At 43.6% G+C, this 21730-nt stretch overlaps 1 protein-coding gene across 5 annotated transcripts in view; it reads left to right on the top strand.

Moving 5' to 3' along the window:
• The window catches only part of LOC114796713 (ATP-binding cassette sub-family A member 1), a 169182-nt gene that overhangs the window by 15711 nt on the left and 131741 nt on the right, over positions 1 to 21730 (top strand). For 2 of the 5 annotated variants that reach the window (XM_028991277.1, XM_028991199.1), the window contains exons 1-2: positions 7223 to 7631; positions 18311 to 18404. In XM_028991277.1, coding sequence (XP_028847110.1) covers positions 7362 to 7631; positions 18311 to 18404 — 364 coding nt within the window. In that variant the 5' untranslated portion in view covers positions 7223 to 7361. Of the gene's footprint in view, positions 1 to 3687; positions 3815 to 7222; positions 7632 to 11880; positions 11954 to 18310; positions 18405 to 21730 lie in introns of those variants that run through there. The other 3 variants (XM_028991339.1, XM_028991414.1, XM_028991495.1) reach the window with 3 other exon arrangements.

Genomic DNA, 21730 nt, shown 5'->3' with positions numbered 1-21730 from the left:
ATTGCCAGAACTCAAATTACAAACAGTGTTACCAACTGAAGTTCACGAAAATGCCAGCGACCCCGAACGGGCAGAAACTTCCTGCATTTATGGGGCGTCAGGATTGGATTCCGGTGTGGAGCCCAGCTGCAGGCAATCCTGACAATTATATTGTGAGAATTTTAGTCATCCTGTGATAACAAAATATGAAATACACAACTTATGCTGAACAGGTGTTTCAGTTAACTGTAAAAATTTAAACTACAGACTTGCTAATGCTAATGCTAATTATATTGGTAACATTCACTAACAGCAGCCAGGTTGTCATTGTTTGTGTCAAAGAAGTTCTGAATTTGTTGTAACATTGAAACAGAAAATAAAATAGACTTCTGTTTGTGCTTGAAGTGGTGTTCAGAGTAAAAAAAAAATCTTTTTACAAGTAGCAGAAAAATTTAAAGAATTCCAGAATGCATTTTTCTGTTGTTGTGTTGCATTTTGCCCAGATACAATACTGCTATTTTCTGATTGGCTAAAATGGAGGTCCTTTCTTTGATTGGCCTTAGTGGACAGGCTCTAGGACCCAAGCGGATACACGCTTGTTTCATAGTTAGGCGCTACTGTGATATGGTCTGAAAAAAATTGGGAGCTGTGGCAAATTATCCATACGATTGTGGCGAGAGTGTGTGCCAAAATACTCAATAGAGTGACTTTCAATACATGACACTTTAGAGCCCTGTAGACAGAGGACTACTTAATAGGCTTTGCTAAGCAGGTAAATTAATGTGGTTCTTTTCAAAGTAAGGAACATTAATGCGAACTAGTTTTAAGAATAATTGAATTTTTTTTTTTTCCTCCTCAGATAGCAAAATCAGACTGTAACAACATTAGACAGCAGTCCGGAAGAAATATTGATGCATGACATTGAAACCAAATTGAATGCGCTTGTTAAAAGTTTTTAAAAAAAGTGAAGTGATTGTCACATGTGATACACAGCAGCACAGCACACGGTGCACACAGTGAAATTTGTCCTCTGCATTTAACCCATCACCCTGAGTGAGCAGTGGGCAGCCATGACAGGCGCCTGGGGAGCAGTGTGGGGGGACGGTGCTTTGCTCAGTGGCACCTCAGTGGCACCTTGGCGGATCGGGATTCGAACCGGCAACCTTCTGATTACGGGGCCGCTTCCTTAACCGCTAGGCCACCACTGCCCCCATTATGTTTTATCGACATCGGATTTTAAACTATAATAAAACAATAAATAAATATTAATTTAACTACCATCTAAAAGGTCAATTTGGAACTAGTTTTAGTTTAATTTATATTGAGAAAACATTAATTATCAATGTTTATTCAACAACCATCCAAAGCCATTCTTCGGCTGCATTTTAAGTGATTCAATGCTGAAACTATGCTATTAATCAATATTAATTCAACCTTGAACTAAAGCTTGTCTTCAGATTTTATACTAAAAACCCACTCTTCTATTTTTTCACACACTTTGTCCAAAAGTGACTTTTAAATGGTTTTGTCATATATGCAAGTTATTAAAAATCATGAATCAATTGTACTAAGTGTCTGATGGTCATTTTTAATGTTAGAGACCTCTTGAACACTCCTTAATAATCGCATTTACATTTTTAAATATATATTTTTATGTTAAAAACATAAACTTTAGACAGAATTCATTTGATTGCTCTTTTTCAACATATAAATTGTCATTGTTGCAAAAATGTTGATTTGAAGTTTATACTTCAACCATATAGTTACCTTTCCAACGGTAACTCATTTCTGGTACCCCCTGGATGGATGGTGCCCTTAGCATTTGCCTATATTGTCTATGTCACAGGCCAGCCCTGCTAGAGAATCTATAGGCGATGTGTTGAATTTAACACCAAAACAACAGTGTGATCTGTTCTTTGGTTTTAACAAGGTCCCTGTTACACTGTGTTGATTATGTTAAAAGAAAGTGAATAAAATCAGCACATTTTGTGCAGAAATTATAAATGTATAAACCCCTGTATAGTGGTGTGCCTGGGAGACTGTGGGTGGCCTGATGACCTATTTACTTAGATTAATTATTTTTGTAGGGTTCTAGATCTATACAGGGAGAAATGATCAGCAGCATAACAGGAGCCTCTAGGGTGAGGTGTAAAAATGAATAAGGCTACTTTTATAACTTTACTTCAATGTGCATCACAATGACATCTTGGTAACCCCATTCCAAACTCATTGTATTTTATGTGCCCTAATGTGTGTGTCCATGTGCTTTTTGTCATATAATAAATCCTACATTTTTGTGAGTCGTACAAATGTGTTCGCCTTCCCTGCTCCACCACTGATCCATTACATATATGTTTTGGGGTCTCTGTCATTGATATTTTAGTAAGAGGCTAGAGCCTCATGGAAATAAGGCTGCTTCACTGGCAGAACATTCACAGGTGTTGCATCAGCTTGAACCGCCAACATCAAAATCAAAATCTGCATTTAGTTAAAGTTATATACACTGATTTTTTGAGATTATCTTTTTTCTAAGTGGAGACTTGATTCTTGAATCTCCATTAATTCAGCACATTAATTCAGACCTGTCGCATTTCTGAACATTTTTGGCCATGTATCTGAGTACATTTTCCCATATCCAAATTAGCCTCATATGGGATTTGATAAACATAAAAAACACAGCAGTCAGTAATGAAAATGGCAATCTTGTCAAGCAGTTTGGCTACAGAAATGAAGACCACTTATTCTTCAGAGTATTTGTGTATCCATTCAGACTTTTCTAACTGCCTGTCCACAATTGTTGTCCTTGTGCTCTTCAACAACCAGAAGTTAATTCTAAACTCTGCTAGCTCCTGAGACCTAAGCAATAACTGTCCTAGTGGCCTGGTGCAGAAGGCTGTCGTGTGATGTATGTGTATTTCTCCAAGTAAAGCAGTATTTTTTTAAATTGTCATAATAATTAAACAGTGAAAAAGAGCCCAAGGCCACCAGTGGGGCACTCATCTAATATAAATGACTGCCAACGGTGTGATTATCGAGATTGTAATATAAGGCCACAATAAAGGGATCTAAAAGGAGCACAATTCTATCACAAATCCTTATTTATTATTTGTTTTATTTGACATTGGAGGCTGCTTGACTCCATTGAATGCTTCTGAAATATTCCTGTATGACCACAATTATCTGTCAGTGTTAACCTTTATCTAAACAGTGGCGAAAAGTAAGGTGTGAGGGAGGGTGAGTGAATTCTGCCCTTTTCTGTTGTGGATACAGCAGTGTCTGTCTTGGGACAATATGCAGGAACTTGTGGGCTGAATTTTGTGGATGCAAACCTTACTTGAAAGTAGCATTATTTGGAAATAATGGTGTATATTGAATAGATGGAAATAAGCAAGGAGATATCTGCAGCAATGAATAGACAGACAGAATAAACAAGGCATGAACATATGGTGCACTGCAGCTATACAGCTCATACAGGCATAAATGTTTTAAATGATCATGTGTTTATGATGTGTATCAGTGTATATTTGGTCATTTATGAATCATTATATAAAGTATTGAACAAATCTCAAATAATGCACTAGATTACTGTAAAAGTAAATGTGGCAGCACCTGGGAAAGTAAACCTTGGAATATACATGATTAGTGCTTTAACCCTGGTGCTGCATTTGTTCCCTGCATTAACTTAAAGCCTCCTCTGCCTCCCTTCAGGATTTATTAAGGGCCTGTTGCCATAACAACACATCACCAGGGCATTGGCAGATGCAACATAATGGGTCTCCTGACACAGTTCAAGCTCCTCCTATGGAAGAACTTAAAACTGCGAATGAGACAGAAGGTACCTGTACACTCACAGATGCAATCACTGCACACTCCTCCCTGAAGCCTATGCACTTGAAATTCACATTAAAATCAGAATTTAGTCTGAGCGTATGGGTATGTGGGTTCTAATTAGCAATGCCATACAATGTGAATGTTTGACTCATATTCAACCTTTTATTGCTGATTTAGACTTTCACCTTGACATATGTTGCGTGGGCTATTTAATACTTCCACATGCAATTCATTGACGTTACCATTCTGCACATTATGGTAATCAGTGGGTGTAGGGGCAAAATAAAAGCATAATTTGAAGGCCACTTGTATCCCTGAACATCTAAATGTTGAATAGCCTTTAATTATGCAAGCTCCTTTTGGCTATGAATGCTAGTTTGTAGGCAGATTTGAAGTTAATGTCCTGGAGAGTTTCCAGTTGAGACCCCAGTCATGACCCATCCGCAGTTTTCAAGGCATATGAGAGATGCTTTCATCCTTTTTTTGTGTAAGCCAGCTAATAATCTTTGATGAATATGCTTGAAAGGAAATGACTCATCTGATTTCATTAAGTACATCATCTGATATGCCCTGAAAAGGAATTTAAAAAAATTCAGAATGCATACTTCAAATATCTGCATCTTTAGGAAGTTGTCAAAGATGATAGTGTGGACATGAGGTGAGGTTTCATGAGCAGTTTAACCTGTCTCATCCCCAGGGCTTTTGTCATTAACATCCTTTTCTGACCTCTTCTAAACCCCACCTGCCTAATGTACCAACTAATGAATCATGTTCATCATAACTGACATTGATACTCTCAGTTCAGAAGGGGACTGACTTCAAACAGTACAGAGCAGTGTATCACTAGAAAATTGTTTTAATCCTCAGTCCATTAACTGTGAAGGCCCCAGATTACACTTTAACACCATAAGAAATCCACGTATTCAATATATGTTTGCAAAGGGCAGGCTAAATGTTATATCAATCCATTTACTGTTTAGTTATTCATTATAATCCACTCTCTGTATATATTGGTCTTGAGTGAGATACATTTACTTTTTGACTCAATAAGATTTTTGGCTGTTCCAAACCACTAAATGTTTTTTATGTATGAGTAATATTGATGCTTTTTTCCCTTGATCACAGCAATATGGTTTGACATTCATTTTTTATTTTTGGACATGTTTATTCAGTATTTGCAGGATAGATGTACAATCACTTTAAGGTATTGTGACTTGAATTTCACTTCAAATACAAAAACAACTGAAGCAATAAAAACAAATTAATAAATAAAAGAATAAACAAATAAACATTTAAATAATACCATAATACATGTCATTTAGAACAAACACACACACATACACACGAAAAACTCAACAGAACCAAGACCATTCTTTATGATTTTTTTTAGAAATATAACCACCTCAAAAGCCTAATTGACCCAAAAAAACATTTCTCTCTATAAAGGGAGACTATACATTCTGAAAGTTATTTATATTATCCCTAAGCACAGCTGCCAGCCTCTCATGGGGAAGGGGGGGGGGGGGGGGGGGGGGTGGGGGTGTTATGGGGGTGTTCCTAGAATAAACAGGAATAAAGATTTGAGTGACATTTCTTGAATTTTAGATGGGAGCCCCCAAAAGAAAAAGACCAGGATCCACTTTACCTTAAGTATGGTACTGATTTTATAACCAACAAAATTCCAGAAACAGTGAAAGTATGTTCCCAACTCTGCGAGACATTTAACACAGAGAGCTGGCACAGAGAGATCAATCTTATTCATTAATACTGCCGTTATGTATAACCTGTGTAAAATCTTGAGTCTCTCTAAGACTGTTACAAATGAAAGTGTATCTGACACATTTCATAGCGTCCTGCCAGTCATCATCTATATAAACATTAACCAGATCTTCCTCCCACTTCCGGACACTGTGCTCAACAGTCCACAGTCTTTAGCATATAAAAAGGAATAAAATCTAGAAATGAAATCAGCAGCATTGGCTGTATTGAGAAATAAACCATCCAGCCTGCTAGGTGCTATGGAATCCGATACCTGCTTTTGCTTTGAAATAGTGCCAAAGTGATGTTGATTTGGAAGATCAAACTTCTGTTGGAACTATTGGAAGGACATTAGAGAGCTATCCTGGAATAAGTCCCCTAGTACACAAATCCCCTTCATATACCATGTCTTAAAAAGAGCTGAGCCCACACCAGGAGCAAAATCCCAATTAAAATATATTGGTATCAACATAAATAAAGACTCATCTCTCCCAAAGAATCTGGACATCTGTCGGCAAATTTTTATAGGTTTATGCAGTACTCGATTTTTCCTCAATGAATAATCATATTTATGGGGACAGGTAATCAAGCTCCAAACAGATAATGGGGAGCAGGCCCAGGAATCTACAGTGGGACACAGATCATAATAAGACCTAAACCATTCACAAATGAATCTGGAGTGAAAAGCCCAGTTATAATATAAAAATTTTGGCATAGCTAATCCACTCATCATCTGCAAAGACTTGATCTTTTGTCTAGGCTTTTTTCCATTCCATATAAAAGGCACTTTCCAGTTGAGCAGAGATTTTGCTGCTTAACAATAAGAGTATCTGAAGAGGGTACAATATTCAAGGGAGAATATCATCTACCAAGCAGCGAAAGAGGAAGTGCTTGCCAGCGACTTAGATCTCTTTTAATGGTATGAATAATCAAAGCATAATTAAGTTTCCATAATTTATTTACATTTACAGCATTTATCAGCATTTATCAGACGCCCTTATCCAGAGCGACTTACAATCAGTATTACAGGGACAGTCTCGCTGGAGCAATTTTTAGGGTTAAGTGTCTTGCTCAGGGACACAATGGTAGTAAGTGGGAGACTCTCAGGATGAACGAGTCAGACATGCAGGTGTCATCACAATATTAGGAAGCCCGTGGGCAGCTGACTCATCTGTTGCACAAGCCGAGAGCATGCTGAAGCTATGTAACATTATTTCCCCATTTCCAACAGTGGGGAAAGGCAGTAACCATAGACAGGGAAGCCATGATTCAAGAGGTGCTGTGGAATCTGAAAGATGAAAATCACGTCTCCTTCCTGCTGAGGTCTGGGTATGACACACTTCAAATCCCAACAAACTTGCACAAGTGGGGCATGAGAGAAGTCCCATTGTGCAAACTGTGTGGGGAGAGGGGCACAATGGCACATACCCTGTTCGAGTGTAAAACAGCACTCAACCAAAGAAGGTACATGACAAGAGGCTAACACCTTAGAGCCGGAGAGAAGAAAGAAACACCAACTACCCTTGACATCAATCCACTTTGTAAGGGAGGGATAGAAGCTGCCGACCACAGTGAAAACAAGAACCAGTCTGCTGCATAAGGCTCAATCATGTAAAACAGCACATGGGAGGAAGGATGCAAGGCCCCCAGATTGTCCAGACAGGAGGGAGGGGCAAAAAATATCCTCATAGAATATTTTCTATGAGGAGTGGGAACAGGCTTTTAAAAGGGCACCAAATACAAGAGGACTACAGGACTGAAGGGAGAGGGATAGCAGGCATGGTATAGTCAGTATGGAGAGTGCTTACAGTCATAGAGATAACAGGGAAGGACAGAAAGGTAGCAGCTCGCAGAATGGGGGAGGACACAGAAAGGGCCTCTTTTTGGTTATGGAGCAGGAGAGAGGAATTGAGCTGGAAGCCGGGAGGGGAAGATGGGCAGTGACTTGGCCGACCCACCAGGAGCCCAGGAGGGTGTGGTGTATAAGGATCAAAACGCTTAATGAACGATGGACACTACCTAATGAGATCAACCCCTTCTGGCCAATGCTACATTCAAGCAAGGTGAATGAAGATAAGAATTATGTATACATATCATATCATTCATATTATTAACTTTGTTTCTACTGTCTATTCTCAAAAGCCACACAATAAGAATGATGTTTGGCTTGAAGAAAATTTGACCTCAATCAGTAGTTTCAGGAATAAAGATTAAGTTAACTTGAGGCTTTCGCAAATTTATTACAAACAAAAAAACAGAGAAATCACATATATTTTCACAGCCTTTGTTCAATACTTTGTCAATGCACCTTTGGCAGCAATTACAGACTCAAGTAATTTTAAATATGATGGCGCAAGCTTGGCAATTCCATCCTTGGCCAGCTTACCCATTTGTCTGTGCAGCACCTCTCAAGTTCCATCAGGTTGGCTGGGAAGCGTCATTGCAAATCCACTTTAAGATCTCTCCAGAGATATTCAATTGGTTTCAAGTCTGGGCCAACCAAGGATATTCACAGAGTTGTCCTGAAGCCACTCCTTTGATATCTTGACTGTTCTAGCAGGTCGTTGTCCTGCTAAAAGATGAACCATTGACCTGCTGAAAAATGAACCAGTTCAAGAGCGCTCTGGAGCAGGTTTTCATTCAGGATGTCTTTGTACATTTCTGCAGTCATCGTTTCATCTATCCTGACTAGACTCCCAGTTCCTGAAGCTGAAAATCATCACCAAAGCATGATGCTGCCACCACCATGCTTCACTGCACAGAATGGTATTGGCCGGGTCATAAGCAGGGCCTGGTTTCCTCCAAACATGGTGCATGGCATTCATATCAAAGACTTAATTTATTTATTTAATTTTGTATTTTATTTCTCATGGTCTAAGAGTCCATGGCAGGCTGCCATTTGCCCTTTACTAAGAAGTGGCTTCTGTTTGGCTATTCTACAATATAGACTTGATTGGTGGACTGCTGCACAGATTGCACAGATGGGTCTCCAGGATGAATTGACTCGAGATCCAGAAATGCTCTTCGGGTCCATAGCCAGCCCAGTTCACTAGATAAAGGGTGGTAGTAGCCTAGTGGTTAACACACTCGCCTATGAACCAGAAGACCCAGGTTCAAATCCCGCTTACTACCATTGTGTACCTGAGCAAGACACTTAACCCTAAGTTGCTCCAGGGAGACTGTCCCTGTAACTACTGATTGTAGTTACAAGTCGCTCTGGATAAGGGTGTCTGGTAAATGCTGTAAATGTAACAATGGCCAGTTGGAAACCATAGCAGACCTTAAAAGGGCTGTGACCTGTGGCCGAGAAAACCTGCAGGTTATGGGCCAGCTCTGCCCAAAGGAGGTAACCGGGCCAGGTGTGCTGATGGTCCAAAGCAATAAACCACAGGTATCATCCCAGCTGTTGATTGGAGCATGAGGTCAGCAGTTATGACAGAAGAAGGTAGGCCAGACAGGACAACCAAGTGGGCCGCCTTGGAGAAGCAATGCACTATGGTCAAGATGGTGGTCATTCCGTTGGCTTTGGGGAGACCAGTGATGAAGTCCAAGGCAAAGTGGGTCCAGGGATGACGAGGAATTGGAAGAAGGTGGAGGAGTGTTGGGAGACTTGGCCTGGGCACAGACGTTGCAAGGCATCCACGTAGGCCTTTAAATCCCATGGCAATGATGGCCACCAGAACGCCCGGCGAATGAATGAGATGGACTGTTGGCATTTTGGATGGCCAAGGAGAAAACAAGAGTGACCCCATTGACGTACATTGCAACAGCAGGTGTTGGGGACGTACAGGCACCCTGGTGGGACATAGGATGGGCAAGGTTCTGATGTCTGGGTGGCCCAGACCTTAGTCTCCAGGGACCACCGGAGAGGGCCTAGGAGGCAGTGTAATTGAAGGATTGGTTTGGGTTCAGAGGAAGAGAAGTCTGGAGCGTGCTGTCTGGACAGGGCGTTGGTGTTCTGATTCCAGGAACCAGGACAGTAGGACAGGTGGAAATGGAACTGTGTAAAAAAAACATGGCCTGACGAGGTTGTATTGAGTTGTTTAGTTGCCTTGATTGTGATGAGGTTTTGATGGTCGGTCCAGACCAGAAAGGGACTGTCACAGCTTCTCAGCCAGTGTTGCCACTCCTCGAGCGGCCACTTGACCACTAGCAGCTCACGGTGTCATGTGAAAAGGGCATGTCAAGCGGCGGTTGCAGTCCTAAGAATTAGCAGTCCTAAGAAACCATTGCAGTTGTTTCAGCGTCGTGGGTAGGGGCCACAATGTCACTGCTTCCAGCTTCTTGGGCTCCATGGACACACCCTGGGCCAAGATGGTAAAGCCCAGAAATGTGGTGGAGCGCTGGTGGAAGGCGCATATTTCCAGCTTACAATACAGCCGGTGGTTGGGCAATCTTTATAGGACTGCTCTCACATTTTGGATGTGGGTTTCTAGGGTAGGTTAATAAATGAAGACATTGTCCAGGTAGACTTACACCCACCATCCTAGCATGTTGTGGAGAGCATCGTTGATGAACTGCTAAAAGACGGTGAGTGCATTACACAGTCAAAAGGGGATGACAAGTGATTCAAAGTGGCTTGTAGGTGTGATGAATGCCATTTTCCACTTGTTGCCCTCTCAAATGCATATCAGATTGGAAGAAAAGCACAAATCCAGCTTCGTAAAGGGCATTGAGGGCGCTGTTGGTGAGTGGCAAGGGTTTTTGTTTTTTCATGGTGATTTTATTGAGGCCGCAGCCGACCATCCTTCTTCGAGACAAAAAAAGAGCCCTGCCCCGGCCGGTGAGGTGGATGGGCAGATGGTGCCGTTCCGGAGTGCCTCTGCAACAAACTGCTCCATGGCCAATTGCTCTGCTTTAGAGATGGAGTAGAGATGTCCTCTAGGTGGCGTAGTTACTGGTAGCAGGTCAATGGGGGCAGTGGTGGCCTAGTGGTTAAGGAAGCGGCCCCGTAATCAGAAGGTTGCTGGTTCGAATCCCGATCTGCCAAGGTACCACTGAGGTGCCACTGAGCAAAGCACCGTCCCCACACACTGCTCTCCGGGCGCCTGTCATGGCTGCCCACTGCTCACTCAGGGTGATGGGTTAAATGCAGAGGACAAATTTCACTGTGTACTGTGCTGCTGTGTATCACGTGTGACAATCACTTCACTTCACTTCAATGGCCATGTCGCCTGGCCGATGAGTGTCTGAAGATGGTGTCTAGGTTTTAATAACAGGCAGGGATGGTGTCTAGGATGGGACATGGTGGTTCTGATAATGGCATGGAAGATGGAGGGGGTCATGGCAGAAGACAGTGACAATGACAATGTGCTCCTCACTCCAACACCATGCCTGATGACCAAGACAGGTGCGGTTCATTGTTGGTCAGCCAGGGGATCCCGAGGAGGAGAGGTGAGGTGATTATAGTGGTGATCAGGAAATAGATATCTTTGTCATGGGAATCAACACGGAGCCGCAGAGCCACCTTGCGGTGAGTTATCAGTCCTGAGGAAATGGGCCGACCATCCACGGAGGTGATGGTGAGTGGAGACGAAAGGGATTCAGTGGGGATTTGATGCAGTCTGAAGAAGTTCCCGGCTGCCCCAGAATACACAAAGGTGGTGGTTGAGACGGTGTGCTGGTTCCACTCCAGGAAACAGGAAACATTACACAGGACAAACATGAAATTCCGTTCTGGATCGCGGACCCGGAGTAACCCTTTCCGGACCGGATCATGACAGTACCCTCCCTCCCTCGGCTGCATCCAAATCTGGTGGGGGTCATTCTGTCATGGCCATGGTGATCTGAAATGATTACAAGACTTGACAAGGAAGAACTATGAATTCACACAACCTTCAAGAAAAAGGGGTTTAATATGTGATGAACAGGACAGGGGAGACATCCAGTAACAGGTGAACATATAACACATATCAATGACCTGACAGTGAACAGACATGAACAGGGCAGCTTTATACAATCAGACACAGATGAACACAATCAGGAAACATTACACAGGACGAATGTGAAACTCCGGTCTGGATCCTGGACCCAGAGTAACCCCTTCCGGACCAGATCATGACAGGGGAAAGGAAGAGGCCCAGTTGATTGCACTGCTCCAGTGCTCCGGGAGAGTCAAACTGGGTTCCGTAACCAAGGGTAGTGGAGGATGACCTTGAGCTGTGTCCATCGCGTCATGCTCCTGGCACTCAGCAGCCACCTCATGTAAACGCTGACACAGGTGGCTGACCTCCTGCGACAAACATTGAATGATGGTGGCCTGCTGGGCCCTTTGATCAAATAATGGAGTTAACAGAGGGCTCATTCATTCTGTCACGGTCCCAACACGGGTCCAGAATGTGAGCACATGTTGGACAAAACAAGAAACCCCGGTGCAAAGAGGAATGTAAGTTTCCTCTGGTTTAATATGCAAACAAGAGCTGGCCTGAGCTGCAACACCAAAAGGATGTTGATGTTTGCATTTTAGGTTAAATTGGGGAAGGGACAGGAGAGGGAAGAGTGAAGAGGAGAGATGATGAACAGCATGAGTCTTACGAGTTGAGGTGGAGTTGACGAATGCCAATCAATGACTGAGCCAATTTATAGGAGTCACATTACCTCATCTCCGAGTTGCTCCCGGTCACATGAATGGAATCTTGTGACATTTTACTTATGTTATAGTATCTTAAAATTAGTCACAGAAGCAGAACACTTTCAAATGTTTTAAAATTGCACAGAAATGCAATTCTCTTGACAAAGAGCATAAGAGAGTGATTGTAGTGCAACTACTATTCTAATAAACTAGCATTATTTTAAAAACAGCAAGAACAGCCTTATAAAAATTATTGGAGATAAAGTTTTGGCACACTGGGTGACTGAAAATATATGTCCAGATTGGCAATAATTTCATAATTAACTGTGATATTTTAAAATATATACTTTCAGTTAACTAGCACACATAGAGTAGAGGCCAAAAGTTTGGCCTTCTCATTCAATGCGTTTTCTTTATTCTCATGACCATATACATTGGTAGATTCTCACTGAAGACATCAAAACTATGAATGAACACATGTGGAGTTATGTACTTAACAAAAAAATTAAAATAACTGAAAACATGTTTTATATTCTAGTTTCTTCAAAATAGCCAGCCTTTGCTCTGATTGCTGCTTTGCACACTCTTGGCATTCTCTTGATGAGCTTCAAGAGGTAGTCACCTGAAATGGTTTTCCAACAGTCTTGAAGGAGTTCCCTGAGTAGTTTAGCTCTTGTTGGCCCCTTTGCCTTCACTCTGGATGGTATGTCGCTGCAGGATGCTGTGGTATCCATGCTGGTTCAGTGTGCCTTCAATTTTGAAGAAATCCAGTGTCACCAGCAAAACACAACAACAACAACATTTATTTCTTATATAGCCCAAAATCCCATACAGTATGTCTCAATGGGCTTTGACAGGCCCTTCAGTTGACACCCCCCACACTTGACCCTTCTGCACACAAGGAAAAACTCCACAAAAAAAACTCTAGGAGAGAGGAAAAAAGAAAGGAAGAAACCTTGGGAAGGAGTGATACAGAGAGGGGCCCCCTTCCAGGGTAGAGTGAGCCTGCAAATGGTGTCAGTGCAGGGTTGATGATATAATAATAAGTCCTACAGCTGTAGGGTTGGAGTGTCATGGTCTAGATTACATGTCCATAATGATGTTACTGGTCCATTTGAAGATCCCTGTAGCTATAGTTGTAACGGTGGTGGTGGCTGTGGTGACCCTCTGGTTTGTTTCATGGTATGTCCTTGTTAAGCAGTTGTCTGGAACCAGGATTTATTTGCTGGTCTCTTCACTGGGGTCTGCCAGTAGTCTGGGTGCTTGATTCCGTGTCTCGGAGAAAAACAAACAGAAGCAGCGGCAGACGGTTGCACTGTACGACCGATACTGAAATATGTGGTTATAGTGGTATATTGGTGGTACAGTGGCCCGGTACCCTAACTAGGACAGCCTAACTAGGGTGAATTTAACTTTGTGTCTAACAGGGGGACTCTGTGATAAACTTGACTTTATAATTGACACTGCATCAAAGTGAATTGAAATGAGGGTCTAGGACTTTAACAAAAAGCCAGAGAAAACAGAGTCAATCTCAAAACAGGTTTTGAGATTGGATTTAAACACTGAGACTGTGTCTGAGTCCCGGACAATGACAGGCAAGCTGTTCCACAACTGCGGAGCTCTATAGGAGAAGGATCTGCTTCCAGCTGTGACCTTCTGCACCTTTGGTACCAGTACCATTGATCGAAGGGGGCGTGGTGGTTCGTAAAGAACCAAAAGTTCACTCAGGTACTGTGGGGCGAGACCATTTAGAGCTTTATAGGTTAAAAGTCAGATTTTGTAGTCAACCCTAAATTTGATGGGTAACCACTGCAGTGACTGTAAGACTGGGGTGATGTGGTCAAATTTCCTGGTTCTAGTTAGAACTCTGGCTGCAGCATTCTGTACTAGCTGGAGTTTACTCATGCACCTACTAGAGCATCCAGACAGTAATGCATTGCAGTAATCTAACCTTGATGTAATAAATGCATGGACCAACTTTTCTGCATCATGCATTGAAATGATATTTCTTTTTTTTGCAATATTTCTAAGGTGAAAGAATGCTATCCTAGTGACATTATCTATGTGCGAATTGAATGAGAGACCTGCATCAATGATGACACCTAGATCCTTCACTTCAATACTCGGTGAGATTGAAAGGCTATCCAGGGTTATTGCGTAGTCAGCCAGTTTATGCCTGGCTGCTTGAGGCCCAAGTACAAGCGCTTCTGTCTTGTCAGGGTTTAACACGAGAAAGTTGGTGAGCATCCACTGTCTAATGTCCTTCAGACAATTCTCTATATTGTTCAGCTGCAGCCTCTGATCTGGCATTGCTGACAGATACAGCTGTGTGTCGTCAGCGTAGCAATGAAAGCTAATACCGTGTTTGCGGATGACGTCACCTAAAGGTAACATGTATAGAGAAAAAAGTAATGGACCTAGGACAGAACCTTGTGGAACACCAAACTCTACTTTACTATGTGAGGACGAAACACCATTGATGTCCACAAACTGATATTGGTTGGTCAAATATGATCTGAAACATTCAAGGGCTGTTCCCTTAATCGCAATGACATTCTCTAACCTGGCAAGGAGAATAGCGTGATTGATAGTGTCAAACGCTGCACTCTGATCAAGCAGGACAAGCAGCGAGATGCGTCCCTGATCAGAGGCCAACAGCAGGTCATTAACCACTTTAACCAGCGCTGTCTCAGTGCTATGATGAGGTCTAAATCCTCATTGATATACTTCATGGATATTGTTACAGTCTAGGTATGCGCTCAGCTGCTGGGCTACGACTTTTCTAAGATTTTTGATATGAACGGAAGGTTGGATATCGGTCAAGATCCGGCTTTTTAATCAGGGGTCTAATGACTGCTACCTTGAACGAACTTGGTACGTGGCCGGTGCTAAGCAACGAGTTAACAATTTTGAGGGTAGAATTTGTAATTTCGGGTGCTATTTGCTTAAGGAACCTTCTTGGAATCGGATCCAAAGCGCAAGTACATTGATTTGACGACGAGATTAATTTGATTAATTCATGCTCTTTAATAAGGTTGAACCGTTCTAATCGGTGGTCGTCTACTAGAAGATTATTTTCCACGGAAATATTGGTGGAGCTATTTGTTGTGCTTTTAATCTTCTCTCTATTCGTGACAATTTTAGTATTAAAGAAATTCATAAAATCATCGCTACTATGATGATATTGAGTGGTAGTATTCGTTTCTGTCTTATTCCTGGTTAGTTTGGCTATAGTTTTAAACAGGAATCCGGGATTGTTTTTGTCTATTAACGAGGACAGATACGTTGATCGAGCCATGCTTCTTATAGTTAAGTAGGCTCTCCTTCCAAGCTATTTGGAATATGTTTAATTTACTTTGACGCCATTTGCGTTCTAATTTCCGGGCAGTCTTCTTAAGCAAGCACGTGTGGTCATTATACCAAGGAATTACGTTTTTATCTCTTACTATCTTCCTTTTTTATCTCTTACTATCTAACGCACTACGCAGTGTTAATTCTAGACATTTGGTCGCTTGGTCGAGTTCAGCGGGGTCTGACGGTGAGTTTATCAGCGTTGATAAATCTGGTAAGGTGTTAATAAACCTCTGTGCCGTACTTGATGTAGTTGTCCGTTTGTCTCTATAATGAGGGGGATTGAGTTTGTTGTGTCTGAGACATATTTTAAAAGCGATGAGGAAATGATCTGAGATCATTTCAGATTGCGGAAGAGTAACTATATCTTCTAGATTTAAACCGAAGGTCAGTACAAGATCGAATGTGTGACCACCTTCATGAGTAGGTCCTGTTATATGTTGGTTAAGTCCAACTGAGTCTAATAAAGACAGGAATGCTGTTGTTAGTGAGTCTACTAATTTATCACAGTGGATGTTAAAGTCGCCGACAATTAGGGCTTTATCCACAGATACAACTAAGTTGGAGACAAAATCTGTAAATTCACTAAGAAACTCAGAATAAGGTCCAGGGGGTCTATAAATAATAATCAATGGAATGAATTTAAGATTTTTATTTTGTGAGACTACGTGAGTTATATTGGTATGTAGAATCTCAAAAGAGTTAAATCCTTGTCTAGGTTTATGAGTAATACTGAGGTTAACCAAGTTTCGGTCAGGCACAGTACATCGAACCCCTGATCTGTAATAATTTCATTGACAATGAGCGTTTTAGGTGTGAGAGATCTAACATTTAATAATCCTACTCTTATATCGGGGGTGCTGGTGGTACGTTCAGAAGGAATGATATTAACGGGTAATAAGTTGCTGAAACAGACATCCCGCCCAGCCCGTGGAACAGACACAGTGTCAGCATATTTATGAGTTTTATTATTAACGTTTATTGTAGAATCTCTTGTTTTAATAGAGCGAGGTAAAGACACAGTGTCAATATTGTACACGCTGGGTGGCGACTCTACGCAAATGGCAGACACTCGGTTTAGCCGGTCTGTCTGCTGCTTGGTCTCAGTTCTGGCGAGTCAGTTTTGGTTTTTGGTTCTAAGACTATGAGCCAAATTTTTAGACAACTGAGTGGCGCCCGCCCAGTTGGGGTGGATGCCGTCTCGCCCAAAAAGACCAGGCTTCCCCCTAAATATTGGCCAGTTATTAATAAAGCCCACTTTATTTTTTGGACACCACTCCGACAATCAGCGATTTATGTCGAGGAGCCTGCTACAGGTCTCGTCGCTACGCCGACCAGAGCAGATTACTTTATCTGACATCGTTTTAGCCAATTCAAGCATCTCTATAAAATTATCTTTAGTTATTTCCGACTGGCGTAGCCGGACGTCGCTAGCGCCGACGTGAATTGCTATACTGGAGTACCTGCGGTTATTTTTTGCGAGCGATTTTAAATTTGCGCGGATGTCGGGCGCTCTACACACACAAGCACACCTCCTCATGCTTCATGCTTCACAGTGGGAACCAGGCATGTAGAATCTAGCCGTTCACCTTTTCTGCGTCTCACAAATACATGGCAGTTGGAACCACAGATCTCAAATTTGGACTCATCAGACCAAAGCACAGATTTCCGCTGGTCTAATGTCCATTCCTTGTGTGCTCAAACAAATCTCTTCTGCTTGTTGCCTCTCCTTAGCTGTGGTTTCCTGGCAGCTATTTGGCCTGATTCATGCAGTCTCCTCTTAACAGTTGTTCTAGAGATGGGTCTGCTGCTAGAACTCTGTGTGGCATTTATCTGGAGTCTGATCTGAGCTGCTGATAACTTGCCATTTCTGAGGCTGGTGACTCGGATGAACTTGTCTTCAGAAGCAGAAGTTACTCTTGGTCTTCCTTTCCTGGGTCGGTCCTCATGTGTGCCAGTTTTGATGTAGCGCTTGATGGTTTTTGCGACTCCACTGGGGGACACGATTAAAGTTTTTGCAATTTTCCAGACTGACTGACCTTCACTTCTTAAAGTAATGATGGCCACTCATATTTCTTTAGTTACCTTATTGGTTCTTTCCATAATATGAATTTTAACACTTGTCCAATAGGGCTGTTGGCTGTCTAGTAACCTCACATCTGCACAACACAACTGATGGTCCCAACCCCATTGATAAAGCAAGAAATTCCACCAAATAACCCTGATAAGGCACACCTGTGAAGTGAAAACCATTTCAGGTGACTACCTCTAGCTCATCTGGAGAATGCCAAGAGTGTGCAAAGCAGTAGTCAAAGCAAAGAGTGGCTATTTTGAAGAAACTAGAATATAAAACGTTTTTAGTTATTTCACCTTTTTTTGTTAAGTACATATCTCCACATGTGCTCATTCAGAGTTTTGACGCCTTGAGTGAGAATCTAAGAATGTAAATGGTCATGAAAATAAAGAAAACACATTGAATGAGAAGGTGTGTCCAAACATTTGGCCTGTAATGTATATATTAATTATATAATATTTGTTCTCAACACACTTAACACACCATGTGAGTTACATACAAAATTCATTTTATGTATTGGTTTCTCATTTATTTATTTATAGGCACAGTTTCAAAGCAAATGTTTTCATGTTCAACATGCCCATTCCTCATGTCTGTACATGCTCTTCAAGGGTTTTTGATCTTTATTGTGCTAATAAATAGAGTGATATTTATTTATTGCATTGTTGTAAGTATTCTTCAGACTTTTGCACTTCTGAAGCACTTCTATTTGCCAGTCTAATTGCTACTATTTGTCTGTTCCCCAGGTTCGATTACTTGTGGAGTTGTTATGGCCACTTTTCCTGTTTTTCATCCTTGTGCAAGTTAGATCGAGTAATCACCCTATTTACAAAGGCCAATGTAAGTAAACATGTTAATTCAATTTATTTGCAAAATAGGTATTTATCTGTTTTGGTTGAATCTCAGTTTTAAAATACAGCTTATGTTGCATAGCTTATAAACAAAAACCAACAACATCCTTCTCTCTACAACAAGCTCTGTGGACTCAAATGCAGTTCACATAATTACCTGTCCCTCCAACCACTCACCCACATTGAACCCCACTTCCGGGTGTCTGGGATCACTGCGGAGACTCCCACAAATGGATGGTATCGCTCTACCGATAGGTCGCAGGGATCGGATACCATGGGCAGTCTTCCAATGCTCCTCTGTTGACTTCCTCTTCTGCTGTTTATTTCCGCACTTCTTGATTGGACTGCAACATTCTGTCACGCCCGTGGGCTGACAGGGGAAGGAATCGCAGAGACGGACATTGTGCAAATGGGATTTATTGAGAACAAACAAAAGGATTAACGACAAGGGGGCCAAAACAAATTAAACAAACAAAAACAATCCCGCTGGTGTGTGCCGATTGCCAGGAACTGAAGTAGGTAACAGTTTCCACAGCCCTGATCTGTCGCAGCCCTGATCTGTCGGTTGCATTTCAGTTTTATAAAGTCCCGTTCCATTTAAACCCAATTGGTGCCAGGTGCAATGGATCGGGACTCCCTAATCAGGTGCATGGGCACCTGCTGTGACAGCCCCATGGCCAGCGGCATCACACATATATGCAGCGTTTATATATGCACTGGAGCTCCTCAGGGCTGATTACTCAGTCCATACAGAAAAAGGTACCAAAGCATTCTTGCCCTCACTGCCAGACTCTACAAAATTTCATGCTGTTGTCTGTTCGCCGTCAGATCATTGCGTGGTTATGTTCCCCTGTCTCGTCTACTATGCATTAAGCCCCTGTCCTCCTTCCACGGCATGTACAGACCAACGTGACAGAATGACCTGACCATATTTTGACGCAGCCGATTGATGCCCCGCTGAGATCCAGGGAGCAGTGGTTCGTCGGGATGACACCGCCAGACCCCTTGTCCCTGGCCAGAGTTGGCTTCCTGTTCCACAGGGTCCCGATGCGCCCGATGGAGTTTCCAGCCTGCCCCATAGTCCCCTGTCAGGTGGCGGAATTACAAGATTCCGGCATTACAGACTCTCGGCGGCCTACAAAAGCTACCGTGGGATCAAGAGGATCTATCACACTGTCCATGACCCCCCCCGGCGATTCCAGCAACACGCGTCCAGTTTCCTGCCCAAGATCCATGCCATGTTTTTATCGTTTCCCACAGCGTGACTCTCTTGGGGGCCTACGAGAGCTACCGTGGGGTCGAGAGGATCTATCATGCTGTCCATGTTCCCCCTGGCGATTCCAGCAACGCGCTTCCAGTAAAACGCCCTTTCCCTGCCAAGATCCATGCCATGTTTTTAAGAGTGACACTCTTGACGGCCTACAAAAGTCACTCTGTCACTCTGTCCATTTTCCCCCTGACGATTCCAGAGACGTGGAGTACCAACAAATTCATGTGACGGGCCTCGACTACATACAAAAGCTACCGTGGGGTCGAGGAGACCCGTCGCACAGTTCAGGTGCTCCCGGGGATAACCGAGATGAGGGTGGTGGACTTCCCAGCGGGGCGAGCCGGAGACTGACTGAGTGACAGGCGCTGTGGACGAGCCGTGCTTTGGCCCGGGCCTGAAGCCGCCAGTGCAGGACAGCCATCACCTTTCATAGACTGTTTTGTGGGGCACTACCGGAGGTTGTGCCTTTGAGGGGGGGTACTGTCATGATCTGGTCCGGCAGGGGTGACTCCGGGTCCAGAGTTTGGACCGGAGTTTCATGTTAGTTTTGTGCAATGTTCCCTGATTGTGTTCACCTGTGCATAATTATAGAATTGTATAAAGCTATCCTGTTCGTGTATGTTCACCATCAGGTCATGGTGATGTTCCCCTGTCTCGTCTACTATGTATTAAACCCCTGTCCTATGACGTTGTGCATATGCTTCCTCCTTCCTCACCATGTCAAGCCCATCATGACAAAAAGATATATTTATCTGTATACTAGCAGGTGCACACAAGCAGGAAATTAGGGCCATTCAACAGTGAAATTAATCTCCAGTCCAGAACACAGAACTCGAGCATCCAGAAATGGATGTCATTGACAGGCCTCCATGCTCGTCTGATGTAAATCCAATAGAACATTTCAATTGAGAGGGTCGCGCCTCCCATGACCCTGGCTGTGCCTCCTGAGGATCCCGGAGAGCCAGGAGAGAGAACAAGATGACCTTCTCTTCTGTCTGTCTCTGTCTGTGTTTGTGTGTGTGCATGTCTCTTGTGTCCGTATGTCGCCCCCACTTCCCCTCTCTGTGTCCACCAGATGGCGATCCAGCAGTGGAGATGAACCCCAGGCAGGAAGTTCCTGACCCGACTGCACTGGTCCAGGATGAGGTGGATGAGCCCAAAAGTACTCCTAAGTCTAGCCAGGGAAGGTTCTCCGCCCCAACCTGAACTGGGGGAGTGCAGTTCGGGTTGGTGGCTCCTCCTGAGGGGAGGGTAGGTGGGGAAGCGACAGAGCTGGGTCTTCCGGTAGCCAGTAGGGAGGGCAGGCCAGGCATGGGCCTGGGTACATTTCCAGAGGGGCAGAGCACCACAGAGCCCCCTGGAAGGCATGAGGACTCAGCTGTGACAGGCAGGAAGCAGAAGGGACTAGCCGGAGGGTCTGGCGAAGCCCCCACACTGGCACCAGGGACGTGCAGTGAGAGGGGCTGCATGTGCCCAGAAGGCACCAGCCATGGGTGCCGTGAATGGTCGCCGGAGGGTCCGGGACCGCCTTCTTGTGTGGTGCAGGGAGAGAAGCCGGTCGCACTGCCAGCAGGGACGTGCAGCGAGATGGGCTGCATGTCCCCAGAATGCACCAGCCTGGGGTGCAGTGAACGGACGGCAGGGAGAAAAGCTGGTCGTAATGCCAGCGGGGACATGCAGCGAGAGGGGCTGCATGTTGCCTGAATGTACCAGACAGGGGTGCCGTATGCGGAGCCAGCCAGAGGGTACGGGTCCACCAGTGGGAGGACACAGCAGGGCACGAGCCCTGTGGTTGCCACCGCCCGCCCGGCCGCCTCCACTGATGGTATTGCTGGGGCTATGATGACGTACCCCTTGGAGGAGGTGGGGCTCTGTCAGAATTGGGGTCAGCTGGAGACATCACCTGGGGCCAATCAAGCCAGAAGTTAAAAGGTGCCATGGAGCCACCGCTCGGCAGTTGCGGCTTTTTTCGTGACCTCGTTTGTGAACTTCACCTCCTGTGTGAACCTGACAATGGTTTGAGGTGTTTTGAGTTCTGGCAATTG

Source organism: Denticeps clupeoides, chromosome 1 (assembly GCF_900700375.1).
Source record: "Denticeps clupeoides chromosome 1, fDenClu1.1, whole genome shotgun sequence".
Lineage (NCBI taxonomy): Eukaryota > Metazoa > Chordata > Actinopteri > Clupeiformes > Denticipitidae > Denticeps > Denticeps clupeoides.
This window is presented reverse-complemented; position numbering and strand designations above follow the sequence as displayed.